Source organism: Delphinapterus leucas, chromosome 11, assembly GCF_059928025.1.
Source record: "Delphinapterus leucas isolate spDelLeu-1000000601 "Yukka" chromosome 11, BTC_Dleu_Yukka2, whole genome shotgun sequence".
Classification (NCBI taxonomy): domain Eukaryota; kingdom Metazoa; phylum Chordata; class Mammalia; order Artiodactyla; family Monodontidae; genus Delphinapterus; species Delphinapterus leucas.
Window position 1 is genome coordinate 2,924,151 of NC_143139.1, and position 20,050 is coordinate 2,944,200.

Below are 20,050 nucleotides of genomic sequence, written 5' to 3' on the forward strand. Positions count from 1 at the left end.
CTGTAGAATTGTTTTATATCCTAATCCTATTTCCTCACTGTCCCATCCATACTCTATTAGCTATGGACGTAAGAAAGGTAGATGGCAACCATTTCAAACTTCTTATTTACACATTAGATTTCTACTTCAAAACCAAGAGGTCAGTGCGAAATGATGACTGCGAAGATAAAAAGTCAACTAGGAGTATCTTTAGCAACCCTGCGCGCTTCCCCCGGGACTCACACAACACAGACACACCAGGTGGCTGGTGCTGCAGCTGTTGGTGCTGATCTGCCTCAGGCTCCTCCGGCTCTACTTGTGTGGAAACAGAAGCTGAAGTGGTAGAGGCCGCAGGTCCACCAGTGCACGTCGAAGGGGGCTGCTGGGCTCCTGCCTGGGAAGCACTGGACTGCTGCTCCCCCTGCTGTTTGAGGCTGCTCTCTTCCTGCTTTCTTTTTTCTTGCTCCTCCCGCACCAACTGACGCTGTTCTCGCTTCCTCTTAATTAATGACACTCTATCTTTGATGGCTTTTGCCATGGTCTTGTGATCACCTTCACAGACATACCCAGAGTCTACCTGAAGGATAAAAGGGTACATTAGGAAGCAACAGGATATCAAAAGAAAACAAACCAAACACAAAAAAAGGTACTTTTGGGGAGAAAAGTAGAGAAGAAGGGGAAGAAGGAACTCTCTAAGGACTGGTCTTAACCAAACTGTGAAACTACTGGTCTGCATTACACACTTCACCACCATATTCTGAGATACTCATGGGGTGGGTGCTATTATCTTTGTAGAAACTTATGGGGTACATGTACCTTCACTAGCTATAACAACAAAACAATGGGGAACCTAAACGCCAAAGTTTTTATTTATTTATTTTTATTTTAAATTTTTATCTATTTAATTTATCTTGGTTGCACCAGGTCTTAGTTGCAGCATGGGTGCTCTTTAGTTTTGGCATGCATGTGGGATCTAGTTCCCTGACCAGGGATCGAACCCGAGTCCCCTGCATTGGAGGGCAGATTCTTAACCACTGCACCACCAGGGAAGTCCCAACATCAAAGTTTTTAAACCAAAAGGCTCATTCTATTATATTCACTCTATTTCCCGCTCACATGTAACCATCAATATTAATATTAACCTGTGTTGCTTTTACTTCCTTTCACTAGACAACCACTTAACCAGATAAGACAACTGTGGTAAATATATGAAGGTTAAAAATAAAAACCTCAAACAGTATGAAAACCTGACAATTAAAAATAAGTACCTCTTTCATACCTGACCCCTTCTCAGAGGTAAGTAGTACTGAATGGTTCTAACACATTCTAGCAGAGACAGTCTGTGAGTATCTTTGCACAGTAAATGGCTATTTAGGCACCATGGCAAGCCTAAGATGGGTGAAGAGTTTCCTTTCTGAACAGTGATCTTTTAGACATACTTCAAAAATGATTCACCAAGGGCTTCCTACTAATAATTGATCTTGAAAACTCCCTTTGAAGTAAAAACAATGTGTGATCTATTTATAGGGTTTATCCAGATGACTGATCAAAGGCTACTGTATCAGTATTTAGAAAACATACCTTGTCATTCTAACTAAATAGGTTATACTAATTAGCAGTCAGTCAACCTTACAGACTTTCAAAATTACTTCAGAATGCTTTCTGGTTTGTTCTCTCTCTTTCTGTATCTCTGTCTGCCCGCCTGCCTGTCTGTCCGTCCATCCATCCTTATACGTATCTATGTCTATATACATCTCCTAATATACACGTATCTACGTCTATACATGTCTCTTAAAATAAAAATAGCTTTTAGGGCCATTAATCAACACAATTTTATACCAGTGGAATATGCCATACACACTGCTTCATAAACTGCTTTTCTGCTCAACAGTATCAATGTATATACGTCTACATCAATTTTTAAATGGCTGACTAGTGTTAATTTACCATTTCTTGAGCAACCTCTTCTGGTACATCTCTCTCCAAGTCAAAGGAAAACTCAATAGCTTCATTGTCTTTGTATTTCCCCTTTAATTTCTTAGTATCTTCAATGCGTAGCCATAATTTAATGGCTATCTTTTCGCCATCATCTTCTTCTGCTAATTCTACCCGTACCCCTGTTTCCTCCTGGAAGAAGGCGTGGTTCAAGAGGTCTTTGATAGAGTATCTTCAAAAGAGAGGGGAAAGAAACAAAAAACAAAATACCATTAGATTTAAAAGATACTTTTCAAGTATGGCTGATTATTGTTATTGGAATAATGAAAACAGACTGCAAAAAGAAGAACAAGAGAAATTCTGTAACTCATTCTACATTGCTCCATTTGAACAGTGATTATAGTTTTATTCAACTTACAGAACATCAGAACAATCTCATTTATGAATAAGAGCTCAAAGTGATACTTTTAAAATCTAATGATCTAATCTCATCTTAGTTAACAGTGTACTAATAATAGCGAGTAATACATAGAATATCATAGCTTCAAAATATCACATAATCATTTACATAGTGCTTATAGTTAACAAAAAATCTCATATGTATGATCTCATCTGATCCTTGACCAGCATCCAATGAAATATCATTTCCTGATTATTAGGAAATGGATCCTCAGAGAGACTGACAATCTTGCTCACAGTTATAAAAGTCATAAATGGTGGAATCAAAACTCGAAAATCTTTTTATTTCTAGTACATTACCTTCTACTACAGCAACCTTTATTTACTCCAATATATCCTCTCAATTCTTTGTTCAACACCTTGTGTACTAGGCAAGCAGAAGTCTGATTGTGGAACAATTTTCTCTAGATAAATGGTCTCAAAATACCAGTAATCTAGTAAACTGTTCCATCCAGTAAAGAAACAAGAGTAACACACTCTAAGACTGGAGACAAATATTCCTTTATTTATAGTTTTTTAAAAAAGTTCTTAAAGAGATTAAAGACTCTCCTTTTTAATCAGTGTATATGAAAATAGAAACCCAACTAAATTTCTACTAAAAAGCCTTAAAGATCATGATGTTAAGTTCTTCCAAATAACAAAGTTGTGGAAAGAATATGAGACTGGAGAAGTGAAGATATGGAATTCTTTAATTTGGTTGATGTACCTGATCACTCGCATTCTTCAGGAGGTAGATTATGCTCAATTTACAATTTCTATCTGCACTACCTGGTCTACTTTTTCTTCTTTGGAGGGTGAGGGGGGATGGTGAAAGTAGATTATTTTTCAAAAACAGACATTGGACCTTTGCCATGCCTAACGGGTGATGAATCAGCTATATGGCAGATCAGATACTTGCCCCTCCTCTGAGAAAAGTCCTCTGTAAGCATAAATGACTAAGCCAGATCTCCTCCCAAGCTCTGGGTGAAGTCGTCTCTTTTTACTCAAAGGAATTTTGACATTTTGCTCTTCTTCAGTTCTGGCATAGTAACAGCAAATCAAGACCTGCATAGCTGAGTTGATTTTAAAGAGCCAATATTTTATTTCATCTTTTAGAATTCAATGGGTAAAGGACTAAGGAACAGATCTGCTGCATTAAGGACAGAACCCTACTGAGTTTTACAAATCATGCTGATGCTGTAAGTAGTTCTTACTGAATGCAGCAGCTATGTTTAAGGTGGTTTGGGTTTAATTAAACTCTACCAAACCACATTCTTACAACATTTCAGTATACCAAATGTGAATACTACCTTCAATGGACAGAACTGTACTTTTAAAGATATTACAAGACAGGGCTTCCCTGGTGGCTCAGTGGTTGAGAGTCCGCCTGCCGATGCAGGGGACACGGGTTTGTGTCCCGGTCCGGGAAGATCCCACATACCGCAGAGCGGCTGGGCCCATGAGCCATGGCCGCTGAGCCTGCGCGTCCGGAGCCTGTGCTCCGCAACGGGAGAGGCCACAACAGTGAGAGGCCCGTGTACCGCAAAAAAAAAAAAAAGAAAAAAAAAAGAGATATTACAAGACATAAACAGAGAAACTAATCACAAGTAAAGTATTAAATACACCTTAGATTGAGTGCAAGTAAAGTATTAAATACACCTTAGATTGAGTGTTCTACTGAGAGCCTATTACACTTGAAGTTTTCGTTTAAGCAATACCCAGGTCAAAAGAGGCAACTTACCTTTCATCTTTGTTTTGCCGTATGCATCCTTCAATAATTTCCTTCACTTCAGGAATTGCTACTTTGTCAAAACTGGCTGGCTTCACCCCCTGAAAATCATAAAAATAGCAACAGAAACAGGTTAACGAAGACAGGGACTTTGAACTTTATTTTTACTTGCCTCTTAAGGTTCTACTAGATTCCTTCTTACCATCCTGGCTTTTTTCTGATTTGCCTGCAGGATCTAGTCCATGCAGGGTCAGAGCTCGGAAGTGGCAATTTAGCCCCTTCGAGATAACAATAGGGAATAGTTAAGGTAGTGGAGTCACTCACTTCCATGGCTTCATACGGCTAGCGAAAAACTTAGGCTGTTGTTAACATCTTTTGCTGTGTTTCAGGTAATGGAAGTTACTGGCTAAAAAGAAGGCCAAATGTTCTAATTGGTTAGGAGATCTCCTGTTCAACGTCGTTCCCGAACACATTAATCAACATAACATTTATGGGCATGAATTCGCATGCTCAGTTTGGCAAGTGTTCTATTATTATAGTAGTATACCTTAACAACCCCAACCAGAAGTTAAGAATTTGGATTGGTTTGGCATAACTGGATAACTGAAGAGCAAACTGTCTTGTACATATGAAACATAAAATCACAAGTGATACATCAGACCCATATGAAAGACAAGCTCTCCAATTAATCTCCGAAGAAAATTCAATACTAAACAGTATCACAGTAGTATTTTAGAATCTTCACAAAGTGTAAATTTTTTGCAAATAAAATTTCAACAGTGTGTGGAAAATATATATAAGAAAGAAGAATAACAAACCACTCCTGTCTGAGAGGCGGTATGGAGAAGAACATCTCATTATCTATTCTTGCCTCATCTAAGTAACCACATGGATTGATTTGAAGTAGCAACACCGATATACTGTCCAAGTGGCACGGTAAGTCTATAACCACATAACACACAGGGAGTAGGAAACAGGAGACAGGACTAGAAAAGTTAGAATATATTATAAATTATAACCAGCTACTGTCTCAGTGATGATATATATTAGAATTAGTGATATAATTTGATAAACCACAGAAATGTGTGTAATCTCTCACAGATTGAAATGAAATATATCAAATGGTTAGCTCTAAAGTCTTTAAATACTAGGGTTGTGGTGGGATAATTCTCATCAATTACTCACTACATTATTCAAAAGTTATAAAGATAAATTAATTAATTAATTAATTAATTTAAAAAGGGGAAGGGACTTCCCTGGTGGCGCAGTGGTTAAGAATTGGCCTGCCAATGCAGGGGACACGGGTTCGAGCCCTGGTCCGGGAAGATCCCACATGCTGCGGAGCAACTAAGTCCATGTGCCACAACTACTGAGCCTGCGCTCTAGAGCCCGCGAGCCACAACTACAGAGCCCGCGCGCCTACAGCCCGTGCTCTGCAACGAGAAGCCACCACAATGAGAAGCCCACGCACTGCAACGAAGAGTAGCCCCCGCTCGCCACAACTAGAGAAAGCCTGCACACAGCAACAAAGACCCAACACAGCCAAAAATAATCAATCAATTAATCAATCAATTTTTTTTAAAAAGTTCTGATTTGGAGGAGTCTCCCTCTAGGGCTAACTTTCCACAACACGAAACTGTCTAATAAGGCTGACCCTAAAGTTAAAAATCCATGTATTTAAAATGTTTGTTTCTAAGTAATGACTACAAAGATAAGTATTTGTATTTTCCTCAATCTTTTTATTTTTCAAGGCCAGCTAAGTTTTCCAACTAGTCTTTGTCTTCGCATAATCATTCTAATGAAAACAAAAAATAACGCTGCTGAAGCAAAAGAATGCTTTAACTGAGCAAGCTGGTATGGTATTTCAAATTAAAGCTAAAGAAAACGGGAACTGTTTTAAGGGAAAAAAAGGATGATACTCACTAAAAGTTCTCTGGTAGTAGAAACACTGGGGATTTTGTTTTATATTTGTTTTTCTACAATAAACATGTAAAAGTGTATAAAAGCAAACTTTTAAGATGCTATTTATGAATATAATGGGAAAAACAATCTAGAATACCATATATTAAGTTCTTAGAACATTCACTATTGGCAGAAAATTATCTGAAGGACTGTTCTTTGCTAAAATTGGACATTAATACACAGTTGGCCTTTGCATGTAAAGACATTCCATATGTTACAGCGAAGTAGTTAAAAGAGGATATAGACTATGATTAGAAAAAAATGTTCCTACTTCCATAAACACATACACTTTAGAGGAATGTAGTTTAGCCTTCTGGCAATAAAACTCTACATACTGAGTTAATAAATCACACCTATACTGACTATATTAAAAGACTCTTCTGTTTCAATTTAGCATAGGCATACTGGAAAGATCAAAGGATGTAACAGAAGACTTGAAATCACTGTGAACTGGACAAGCAGAAGCAGCTCTGAGCTTCAGAGTCCCTCTCTAGCAAATGGGGATAATACCTGTCCAACTATATTAATGGGAACTAGAGTCATATGTGATTATCTAGGTTGACATCTCTTTGAATTATTAAGTTTGCTGACCTAAGGCACACCTCTGATTTCAAAGGCCATCACCAAAGATAATAAAGCTTACAGTTAAAAGGAAGCAAAGGATTCTCTTCGAAAAATAATCACCAAGATCCACAGTGAACCTGCTTTCATCCTTGGTTATCCTTAAAAATAACCCTCTCGTTAATCCTACCTATGCAGACATACATACATTCATGACTTTACAAACAAGAATTCCTATTTACAAGTAGAAATGCTAGTTGAACAAATGAGATATAAGGTCATAATGACAAAACCAGCAACTACGCATCATATAACACGTTGACTCTGCTAGGTTAAGCTGCTTTCTCAACATACAGCCAAGATTTAGGTACAGAAAATTCCATACCAATGTTACACAACATATTCAGATGCCACTGCTGCCTTAAAAAATGTTGCAGGTGCCAAGACAGCCAGTAAAACGGAGACAGTTCAGCAGCTGGTATTAAAACATTACCCACTGAGATAATGAAAAAGACAAGAAGAAATCTCAGCAACCATCAAGAAACCAGAATTATCAAAATATCTAACAGAAGTATTCTGAACATTTGCAAAGAAGCAAGAATATCTAGGGATTATATCCTAAAAATGACCAAAAAAAAAAGTAACAATGAGCATGAAACGTCAATGACCCTGAAAGTGACCTACAGAAAATACATCTGGGACACATGATGGAAAGCTGCTTAAAATAAACAAGCACACGTTTCAATACACAGCACTCATCATACTTAGAGGCTTCTTGTTCTTAAGAGATAAGAGAACTCTAATATGTATAAAATGGATAACTAATAAGAACCCGCTGTATAAAAAAATAAAATAAAATTCAAAAATTAAAAGAGAGATAAGAGAACTCTATTTTTTTATAATTGATAATTTTTTTAAAATTAAAAAGTTGGTTTAAGATTATTCTAAAACACGATTTAAGCACCAGACAGAACAGAATAATGATGAGAAAATGTTTTAATGATAATATTTCATCTTTTTTCCTTTTAATTTATGTATTTCAACAAAGATAATCAACTTAGAGTCTGAAAATCCTTCAAATGTCACCTCTTTTCTATACTGTCTGATTTAGCCCCAGAGAGTCCTATTCTAGTCCTGTTCTGACCAGCAGAAGCCAAGTTTTGCTCACCTATTCTGAATGAAGTTCAAAAATACAAAACAGAAAAGTGCTAAGGCAGATAAATTGGGCTAATGTTTTACATATAAGAAAAGTTAAGTTAGTTAAAGACACGCACCCTGTCACTCCATCCTTCCAGAGCTAGCAACCTGCCAGCTCTAGAAATATTCTTCCTTACTGTTGTAATTCACAGGATCTCTCTTTAGGCAGCAGTGCCATATTATGTTTTTTGACATGGGACAGTAACATGTTCCTCTGCATTAAACAAAAGTACTTCTTGAACAGCTAACATACATTCATTTAAGACACTTCTGCGATTATATAAAATTATATATTCTCTTGAACAAAAAAACAAAGGTGACTCTTGTGCAGTCTTAAATGGAGTACAAAAAGAAAACAATAACAACAATCGTGACTCTCCAAGGGCACACCGAGAGTTGATATTTTAAAAAAAAAAAGAGTTGATAAAAATGTTTATAAAATATGTTGCTTTATTTAAACTAAGAAAAATCCCAAACACATACATGCATCTTACAGACTAAGTTTTTCTGTCAATTCTATATACTTATAGTTTGCAACTAACCTGCTGGAATAAAAGTGAGTCATAATAAAAATATAAGTGAGTCATAATATAGTATTCTCTGGTTCAATCTTCTAGCTCTTAAAGAGTGTCAGCACTTGCTTCTTAAAAACTTACGTTTCAAATGTGTTAAGGTAACATTTTCCTTTTCATAAGAGCAAAACTTTTCCTAACCATTCAGAATTGAGAAAAGTCTCCTTCCTCCTCATACAAAATGTTGTGTAAGCTAACTAAACTACAAAACTAACTTAAAGCATTCTGAACTAAACACTCTCAATACTTTAACTGAAACTTTCCACACATATCATCAAATGGCTACAACATACCTTTTGTATACACTGAAAATTCTTACCCACCTCATTTACACAATCCTTTTGAGGACAGCAGCAGCAATGAGAATTTACGATGACAAACACTGAGCAAAAATCTCTCTTTGTAAAATCCATCAGAAAAGGCAAAATAGACTTGTTATAGTTAGAGGAAAATGAGGGGGGAAATATATGAGATGTAAATTAACAGAGTAACTTAGCCCACAGCATAAGCAAGGCAGACATCAAAATCAGGCTGAAGTTTCGTTTCTTGTTTAACACTAGCCATGCTTCCCCAACTCTCAGACATAAGTTTCCTCTGAGCCAACAATGTACTTATTCTAGATCGGCCCTTTAGACAAAACTACATGCCAAACAGCAAGGAAACTTAGTCTGCTACTCCTCCTCCTGCTTCTCCTCCAACAGCAGCAGATCCCTAAACAAGCAAAATAAGATTTTTTTACTTGCTCAAAGCTCCACCCATTATGTCCACAGGTTCTGCCTCCTTGACATCAAAACCTACACCAGAAATCTGTTTATCTAAACACCCCCTTCCCCTTAATCATGTTGAAACTATGCTTTAAAAGAAAATGGGGAACGAATTCAATGACCAAAATGTAAACTAAGAATATATAGCCAAAAGAACACTGGACAAGGAAATCCCAATACTGGGAATGAGTTCCTAGTTCAATCTCTCATGCACCAAGTCTGTGTGACCTGGGCCATATTCCTTAAACCCACTTGAAAAGTGAGCATAATAGTTCTTGTTAACCTAATTTAAAAAGTGGTGACATTAAGGTAAACTGCCATACCACTGTCTCATGGTACGTTAAAAAAAAAAAATTAAATAGCTGTGAACAGCTTCTTATCACCCAGAAGTGATAAGAATTTATCCTTCTCCGTTCCCTCCTATTACTAAAAGCCTCAATATGAAGATCTACCTAAAGACATTTCTATCTGCCAGGAAGATCTCATGGTGCCAAATGACTACTACTTTGATTTTAGTGATTAAGGAAAGGTTTTTCTTCATGCCATTAACAAAGATGGTAGAAAAAGCACTGTTCATTGCAATATTATAATGGATAACATAACAAAGTGCTATCCCTTGTAATTTGGTAAGCCTGAATCCCCATCAAGACAGTGGGTACTAAGGCTTTAATTACTCAGTAACGGGAGGATAAGGGCTTAGAAGTTATTTGGTAGGATTATTTCTACTCTAAAGGCTAGAAATGACTATTATTTCTAACAAGCTGTCTCAAAGTAGTTGCCACAGATCTCTTGCTCAACACAATTTGTCACTACGAAGTACACTAAGTAGGCAGTGTAGGATGCCAGCTATTGCTCATAAATACAGCAATGCGGTCCACCAATGCCTCTGACTTAAGTGTCTGACCAAAGCTGCTTAGGACTATGCTAAGCTAAATGAAAACAGAAGAGCCAGAAAACGGGCACCACGCTCCCTGCTTCAGAGGTTCATCAGACATAAACACGTGAGTAGGTTTTTAAACTTTACTGTGCAACAAACAAAACCAAAAATGAGGTAGCTTTTTTTGGACAGTGGTATAATATAGGCACAAATACCTAGATCTATGAAGATGAGCCTTTTTTTATATATCAAAATAAAAGTTTTCAATGTATACAATAAAAATACCATTCACATACATGTTAACAGTTTATATGTCTAAATTCTACTTCTTCCTTCTCTTCAAGTCAGTGCCTTTCTCTGGATTTCCTCCATTTCTTTCAATGGTATCATTATTTCCAGAATAGAAACCTTAGTCTTCTTGGATGCTTCTTCTCCCACAATATTTAAGTACTATTGTTCTCTAGGAGCTCTTTAAACAATGAGAAATGTTTAAAACAGCTCGTATATAGTTCTGCTGCTAGTACTCCTACCGCCCCTCCAAAAGCCAAAGATCTCTGGTTGGACAAAATGAGATTTTTACTGGCTTGTTACTTCTCAAAATCATTGCTTCTTCTGCATAACAACTGTGACCACCAAAATCCAGATTATCAACACCTCACCTCTTTAAACTTAGACCAATTTAAGATGGGTCTCACTGTTTCTATTCTCTCCAATTTGTATTTTACATTGTGGCCAGCTCAATCATCTGGCTTCATCCAATCATCTGACATCATTTAACTCACAACACATTACTCAAACATGGTTAACAGTTCTCCACACCTACAAGATGACCACAGGGTCACAGATCTAGAAAGAATCTGAGCTAGAGTCCCAACTTGTTCAAATGAGAAAACTGTAGATCAAAGAGATTAATGCCATGTCAAAGATGGAATTAATTCATTGATTCACTGGCATCTACGAGGTGTCATGTCCAGTCTAGTCTAGTATGTATAAGACACCTACTAGATTTACTGCATTACCTTCAGCACCTAGAATACAACAAATAGAGCCTATATTCTAGTGGGTAAGGGCCTAGTCAATGGTAAAGCAAAAACTAGAATCCAGATTCAACAATGTCTAGTTCAGTGTTACTTCTAGCCCACATTATAGTGCTTTTAATTTCCTTAATCTGGGGTGAAAAGCCCTCACAAGTCAACTTCTACCTACTTCTCTGCTCCTACCCCCCCCAAATAAGTCCAGCCAAATTACTTTTTCACTGAATACTTAATGCACATTTTCACAAGAATATTCTTTCTACTGCTCCCTTTTTCAGTCAACTGAGTCCTACCCTTCTTTCAAGGTATACCTCAAATCACACATAGAGAGAAGGCGGCAACTACAAAGTATTTGTATGAATCTTCTGGCATATAAATTATTTACAAGATACCAAGAAACTCAATACTATTATAATTTACTTAAGCACAGTAGAAACCATCTCTCTATATCCTATCAGTTTTTATTCTGTAGTCTAATGCTGTGTGAATTATCGATCAACATTCAGTTGGGATAAGTAAAACTAGCTTTTCTGTGAAATTCTGAAATAGGGAATTCACGATTGTTTTTTAGCACTGAAAATGCTGGGAATGACACCAACTGTTTGGTTTAAGATTAATGGTCCGATTAAGACACTTTAATATTAATCAAATCACAGGACAGTAATAGAATGACTCTGAAAATCATGCAAAATGTTCCTAAGATACACCCTATAATACACCAAGTTCTCTCTTATGTGTATAATTTAAATTTATTGGATGGAAATAGAAATAAAATTTATAAAGGAATCATTTCAGCTAATTCCAGTGGATTTAGATCTCTGGGATATCACACACACACAAAAAATCCAACTGCTAAAGAAAAAAATACGAAGTTTTTCCCAACTTTTCAAACCCTATCTATAATTAGGAATCAGCTTCACTTGTTTCTGTAAAAAAGTAGGGTGAAATGCAATCTGTTATATAAAAGCCAAAAGGAATTTCACCCCAACTGCTTTGATTCTGTTTTTCCCAGACAGAATGTTCAAACCTTGCAATCCAAAGGCTAATGGAATCAGTGACAAAGTCAAATTACACAAACAAAGTAATTAAAAATCCCCATTATTTCTAACTTGGTTGTTATGAGGCTGGATTCAGCCAGATTCTTACTGGTATGAACCATTAGTTTACAGGAATTTGAACATACCTTATGATCCCATTGGAAAACAAGCCTCTTCAAACTCCCTACCAAATCCAACTAGCTCTATCCAAGGAAATTAGCTGACCTCATGACTCCCCAAGGCTCATTACTCTCTGGATACATGAAAGCTTGTGTACTGCTCCAATCTCAAATGCACTATCCTCCATATAAAAAATTGATGCCACTGCTTACCATAGTTTCTATTCTTTTAATAGCAGACAAAAATTGTGCTAAGTACATTACTACTCTTATTTGGATCTTTTCATTGCCAATGGCAGAAAACTTCAAGATAAGTTTTTCTCTTTTGAACAGGGATCATGAACCCTGTTAAACAGGAGCTCAAACCTGTGACACCAATCTTAGACTTATGCTACCCATGTACCCTAAATTTTTTTTCCCTTGAAATCTAGGGAAAAAAGTTTACAAAACAGAAACAGGAAAAGGAAAACATTTTAAGGTTTGTATTAGTGTTATGTTAGAGATGCTTGATTTCTGACCCTACTATTAGTATTTCTCCTTCATGTCCTTGGGCAAAATGCTTAACCTCTGAATCTATCTTCTCACCTGTAAAATGAAGGTATTATCTACTTATCAAAATACAAAAGATTAAAATAAGATAGTATATGTAAAGCACTTTGCAAGGTGATTGGCAAGAAGCAAGATGATAAATGTGAGCTCATTTTCACTCATTTAAAACTTGGCTTTATTTTAAGTTCATTAAACACATTTTAAACACTGCTATTTGTTGAATGTTGCTAGGTAAAAGAATAGAACAAGAGACAACTTATTTCACTACTAAGCATGTCATAATGATGTGAATGGTAATAATGGCAATGCCTAATAAGTACTGACTGCTAACTGATTTAGGCACTTTTCTCATTTAATCCTCATTACCAGCTTAGGCTCAGAGAAGTTAATTAACTTGCCCAAGGTATCAGCTAGGAAATGACATTGCTGGGATCTGAACTCAAGCAGACCCAACTCCAGAGCCCATTTCCTCCACAGGCAACATTGTGTTTCACTCCCTATAGTTCTGTATTCGTGTATTCATCTCGCAAACACTGACTGAGTGCCTATTACCTGCCAGGCTCTAAGCACTAGGAAAACAGCCAAGAACAACTCAAATAAAACCCCCACAACCCACAGAATTTATATTCTAATTGGGGCTTTAGATAAACACTGTTAGGCTGTGATAAAAGCCATGAAGAAAAATAAAACCATAGGGGATAGAAGTAAAGTGTGTGCACACCTAAGACTGTTTTAGATGGATGGGCAGGAAAGGCCTCTCTGAGACCTGAATGAAATGCATGTGCAGAACAATGACACACAACAGTTCTTTATCAGTGCACCATAGAATATAGTTATTAAGCCGGTACATTACCCATTTACCCCTTCACATTGGCACTTACACAGACAGGTTTAAATGCCCTCAGGTCACAGACTGACACTGTACTAGACATTTATGAATTCAGTACAGAATTTTGACATGAGCAGGGGACCTGGAATCAGAATAACAGAATAACTCTGTTATTTTCTAGATATGTAATCATGGGCTAGCCATCCTGGGCTTCAGATTTTTATTTTAAAGTGTAGACAACAGTAGTAGTAAACCATCCCCAATGAGGTTTGTTGGAAGAATTAAATTACACAATAATGCAAAGTGTTTAATGCAATGTCTGAGACATAGGATGTGTGTGTGTTAATATTTACACTGCTGTCATCTGCTATTCACGTGGCAGTTGCACCACTGCAAGGCCAGACATGTAGTAGTGAACTGGTCTACAGAGGGAAAAAACCCCTGTCCTTGAGACGCTCAGTTCTCATGGGGGGGGGACAACAGTTAACATCAATATGATTATCATTATAGTATATTAATAAGACAGAGGTTGAGTATGATGGAAATACTGAAGGGGCAACAATATTGGCATGACTTTCTTCAAGAATCCTAGGACTTCCCTGGTGGCGCAGTGGTTAAGAATCCGCCTGACAATGCAGGGGACACGGATTTGATGCCTGGTCCGGGAAGATCCCACATGCCGTGGAGCAACTAAGCCCATGTGCCACGGCTCCTGAGCCTGCGCACCACAACTACTGAAGCCCACGCTCCCTAGAGCCTGCACACTGGAACTACTAAAGCCCATGCTCTGCAATAAGAGAAGCCACCACAGTGAGAAGCCCGCACAGCGCAGCAAACAGTAACCCCCGCTCACCGCAACTAGAGAAAGCCCATGTGCACCAACGAAGACCCAACACAACCAAAAAAAAAAAAAAAAAAAAAAAATCCCTAGAAATATTTCTGGTAAAGGGCTCCAGATGACCGGGGTTACTGGCTCATTCCTTCATACAGATCTGCCTTAGCATCCCTGACACAGGCCAATAAAGCTCTCAATTTAAACCAACTTTCTCAGGAATACTGTCTCTGACTCTCTCAATGAGATCAAAACCCTGTACCTCATTATGTCTATAAAATCCACGTGCTTTATTATATTTACTACTTCAATGTTTACCTTCCCTACAAGAAGGGGAAAGAACACTGAAGCATATATCTTGTTCACTGCTGTATCCTCAACCTGACACACAGAAGACACCTAACTAATGGCTGTTAAGTAAGTGAATAATCGTTAAAATAAACTGAAAAGAAACTGAGAACTAGAGTTTATGATTCAACTGACTAGAGTTCTGTGATCTTCAAACCTGAAAAAGTAATCCTAGGCTGTTAAACACTCTTCTTTGTATCCCATTTCTAAGATAGTGCCAAACCCATAGGAGGCCTTGTGAGTCTAGGAGGGGGCAGTTCACTGACTACTATTGGTAAACAGGTGGAGCGTAGTAGATCTGGGATGGAAACCAGGAATCTGGAGTGGCAGGGGGCAGTTTGCATTAGGGAGTTTGATGATCTCTCGATGGATAACCAAACATGTTTCCTTAATAAATGTGCAATCGTTAGGCAGACTAATGCTGACATATCCTTTAAAAAATTAGTTCAATTTACACCCAAAGCAAACTTAAGGGAAAGTACAATACTTCAAGGTATTTCTCTATTTCAATAGAGTCACCACTAATGCTTATACAATCATATAAATCATTGTATAATCAAGGTAAACTCCCCACACATTTATCTCAGCACCCAAAACATGAGAAAAACTTCAGAAAATTAAAAAAGGACATAGCCCTTTTTATTCTTCATTGGAAGCCAGAAGATGGGAATGGAGGTTAGTGAAACCAAGACAGAGTTTCCCAGATAAGAAATATAATAACTGAAGTACAGAATAACGGACTGTAGATAATACAGAGCTCAGTTTTCACAGCTGAGAGGAAAAACAAAGAACAAGTAAATGCCTGCAGTATCCTCAGAGACCAAGGGTTCCAAAAGTTCCAACTGACTTAACTCCTCAAGCTTTTTATTCCAGCTTTTCCACAGCCTGACTTACTATTTTGCGTTTTTAAAAAGCAACTCTTGAATAGGCAGAAAAAAATGCAATTAAATAGGGTTAGATTTCTAAGTCAACTTGGTTACTTACAATGCTAGTAAAAAGGTTCCATGAACAATGGAACAAAAATTTATTCAAATAATGCTTGATATACAATATTTAGTCTTTTTTTTTTAATTTAACCAAAAATAAGGTATACAGAACTGGAAGGGACCTGAGGTGATCACTGTTGTAGCTCACACTTCTCAAACTTTAATGTACACACAAATCATCTTTGGATCTTGTAAAATGCTGGTTTTGACTCAATCCATCTGGGACGGGGCCAAAATTTTACATTTTTATAATAACAAGTGTCCTAGGATGCCAATTCTGCTGGTTGTGGGGACTGCACTTTGCACAGCAAAGATCTCAATAGTGATCTGAGAACTGATGGAAGAGCATGTGAATAGATGACTTTTTCAAATGCCTTTCTAGTCCTGGAATTTTGACTCTATTAAAGTTATTGTTTTCTGCTCTAGTTGTACCAAATAGCTTTTCCCATTCTACAAAAATATATTGTATATGTACATATATAAAGTGTATCAGTTTCTACTTGCTACTATTCAATTCCACGTTAGTAGGATAATTTTAGTGTTTCTAAAGTGACCTTATTTTGCAGGGGAAACTCAACTGCCCCAAATTGACATAGTGTCTAACTTGACTATATCTGGGATTCCTTTAATTGAATCAGTTATTCTTCAAAGTATCACTGAGTGCCTACAATGTGCCATATGCTATGCTACAAACACAAAACTATAAACAAAGATTTAATAAGTCGGGCTCTAGGACAATACCTTTTAAAACACTGTATATTTCATCCTTCCTGTTCCCAATTCCTCTCCAGAGGTGAGGGTGGCTATAGGTTCAAACAGTTTAAACAATGAGAAAAGGAGGAAGAAACTACAGAAATAGAAAGAAATAAAACCTGTTGAACATTAAAAATGTGGTACATTCATAAAATGCAATATTATTCAGCTACAAAAAGGACTGAAGTACTGATTCATGCTAAAACATGGATAAACCTTAAAAATGGTTACGCTAAATCAAAGCATAACACAGAAACAAAGTGTAACACGAAAGGCCACATATTTTATGATTCTATTCGTATGAAATGTCCACAACAGGCAAATCAAATCCATAAAGACAGAAAGTAGATTAGTGCTTGCCAGGGGCTGGGTGGAAGAGGAATGTGGAGTGACTGCTAACAGGTGTGGGGTTTCTTTTTTGGGGTGATGGAGTGGCATTAGTGGTGTTGATTGCAGAACACTGTAAATACACTAAAACTCACTGAATTTTACACCTTCAAATGATTTAAATGGAGAATTTCATGGTATGTGAACTTTATCTTAAAAAAGAAAAAAAACACAACCCATTGACAAACTGAAAAAAGGGTAAATACTACACTAAGACTATGGAAACAGTGATATTGGTCTTTCTAGGGTCTATTAAACTAACGCCAAACACTTTTTTCATTTGAGAAGGGGATTTTCTTCTCAACTGAGCTGGAGTTTGCATTTGCAAATAAAGATTCATTTGTTGATTAGACAGTATCTCAAATGCATTATCTTAAAAATCAAATTAATTTGTTTTCTTTACTTTTATCAAATTATTGCTTATATAAACTTTTATCTGATTTTATGGCACTGCTGTGTCTGACAGTCTGAAGCCAAAGAACACTGCTTTTAGCCCTGAGCCTCCGGTGAGTAGATTTAATCAATAGGGTTTACACTATTTTTCACCTACTCATCCTATACAGTCATTATATTTAACCAGTTAAACATATTTGGTGGGTAAGGTATAAAACAAGGTAGAGGGCTTCCCTGGTGGCACAGTGGTTGAGAGTCCGCCTGCCGATGCAGGGGACACAGGTTCGTGCCCCAGTCCGGGAGGATCCCACATGCCGCGAAGCTGCTGGGCCTATGAGCCATGGCCGCTGAGCCTGCGCGTCCGGAGCCTGTGCTCCACAACGGGAGAGGTCACAACAATGAGAGGCCCGCGTACCGCAAAAAAACCCAAAAAAACAAGGTAGAATTTAATACAGGTCACCCATAAATTCTGCATTAAAAAACAAAACAGGGCTTCCCTGGTGGCGCAGTGGCTGAGAGTCCGCCTGCTGATGCAGGGGACACAGGTTCGTGCCCCAGTCCGGGAAGATCCCACATGCCGCGAAGCAACTGGTCCCGTGACCCGTGGCCGCTGGGCCTGCGTGTCCGGAGCCTGTGCTCCGCAACGGGAGAGGCCACAACAGTGAGAGGCCCGCGTACAGCAAAAAAAAAACAAAAAAAAAGTCCTACCATATAATTTATAACTTTATTTCTTTAAATAGCAGAGTTATTTTTTAGACTTCATTTTACATAAAGAAACTAAAATTCCATGATCCCTCGAGATATTTTAAGTACCAACCTTTATTTGTTTAGAGAAATAGTCAGGAATTGAATTCACAAGATTAATTAGAGACACCTATCACTGGACAACCCGGTAATGCCTAGGCAGTGTCTCTAACAGCAAAGCACTGTCTGATGGTTCACAACAAAATCTACCAAGTTTCAAAGTAGAAATATTGCAAGACCCACAAAGAAGGCTGGTGGCTGAGAGACAGTAGAGAATGTTTAAATATATGGCTATCTGATGGATACTTCATTCTTCTGGTCTAGTCACTATCAAAACATTCAGTACTGCTGGAAGGTAAATAAAAGATATTTGTTAATAAGTCTTTGTGTTTAAAATCCAGAATGATCACCTCAAGCGGTAGTACTGGGTTTAAGATGCTATTTATTCTTAGGCAATAGAAAGAATAAATATGGCCAGTGAAAAATGGGTGTCACATTAAAACCTGTTATGTTTTCGCCACAGAATTAAAGTGATAGTTCTACTCTTAACAGAGAGAAAAGACTGCCCACAAATTATCAGAGCTAATAATTTAAGTAACTACTTGCTCACACTGAGATTCTCCTGCCTACTCCAAGTACAGAGGCTAATAGCATTCTAGTAGAACATTATCACCACTTTTGCAGATTAGAAATTAGTTACAGAACTCTTCAGAGGAGAATTTTTTAAGAAGTTCTGGTGTCATGTGTTTGATTTTTTCTTGAATTTTTGAATTTTATTTACTTTTTTATACAGCAGGTTCTTATTAGTTGTCCATTTTATACATATTAGTGTATATATGTCAATCCCAATCTCCCAATTCATCCCACCCCACGCTGCCACTTTCCCCCCTTGGTGTCCATACGTTTGCTCTCTACATCTGTGTCTCTATTTCTGTCCTGCAAACCGATTCATCTGTGCCATTTTTCTAGGTTCCACATATGTGTTAATATACGATATTTGTTTTTCTCTTTCTGGTGTCATGTGTTTAGAATCAGAATCAGCAACATTCTCCGTTAAGAGCCAAACAGTACATAATTTAGGATTTTTGAACCACAGAGCCTGTTGCAATTACTCAACTCTGCCACTGTCATATGTGAAAACAGACATAGATAATACAGAAACAAATAAGTGGCTGCGTCATTACTTTCTTCATGGACACTGAAATTTGAATTTCATATAATTTTCATAGGTCATCACATATTATTCTTCTTTTGGTTTCCCCCTCAACCATTTAGGAATGTGAAAAGAATTCTTAGCTCATGGGCTGTACAAAAATGGGTAGGAGGCTGGATTTGGCCCATGGATCATAGTTTGCTAATCCCTGGTTTAGAGTGTGATGGAGTGAAGAAGTTATAGACAGTAAGTTAGTAAATAAATTACACAAACCATTTTACATACAAACTGTAAATTTTATAGTCCTAAAATTTAATGTATTTAACCTCTTAATCAGGTTTAATATTCAGTTTGATCTCCTTAAGAAGATATGTATTTACAAAGGGTATTTTCACATTATTATTTGTTTTCATAAATATTAGGTGGAAAAGAACACGTTAGCTTAATTGAATTCAAATTCATAAAGAAAATCAATCTCTTGTCCATCCACTTTGGCCATCTCTACTTTAACTCCTTATTTCAGTATATCGGTTATTCCTTCAGATTAGTGCAATAGCCACTTAACTGGGTTTTCAGCTTTTTAGTGTTTCCTCATAAATCCATCCTCCACTCTGCAGCCAGAAAACTCTTTTAAAAATTTAAGTCTGATCTTATGACACCTACCAAGTCTTTTTTTGGGGGGGTCGGGCAGGGGGCGGGGGCTGCACCTCGTGGCCTGTGGGATCTTAGCTCCCCAACCAGGGACTGAACTCAGGCCCTTGGCAGTGAAGGCACAGAGTCCTAACCACTGGACCGCCAGGGAATTCCTACAACACCTACCAAGTCTTATAGTGGCTGCAATGGTTCCCCCAGTGCTCAAGTATAGTCTAAAC

At 37.4% G+C, this 20,050-nt stretch overlaps 1 protein-coding gene across 37 annotated transcripts in view; it reads right to left on the minus strand.

The window, feature by feature from the left end:
- The window catches only part of WNK1 (WNK lysine deficient protein kinase 1), a 134,239-nt gene that overhangs the window by 42,529 nt on the left and 71,660 nt on the right, over nt 1–20,050 (minus strand). For 36 of the 37 annotated variants that reach the window (XM_022577218.2, XM_022577215.2, XM_089919925.1 and 33 more), the window contains exons 5-7: nt 4,094–4,182; nt 1,927–2,146; nt 223–556 (exon numbers count right to left, since the gene is read on the minus strand). In XM_022577218.2, the coding sequence (XP_022432926.1) occupies nt 223–556; nt 1,927–2,146; nt 4,094–4,182 (643 nt within the window). The remainder of the gene's footprint in view (nt 1–222; nt 557–1,926; nt 2,147–4,093; nt 4,183–20,050) is intronic. The other variant, XM_089919920.1, reaches the window with a different exon arrangement.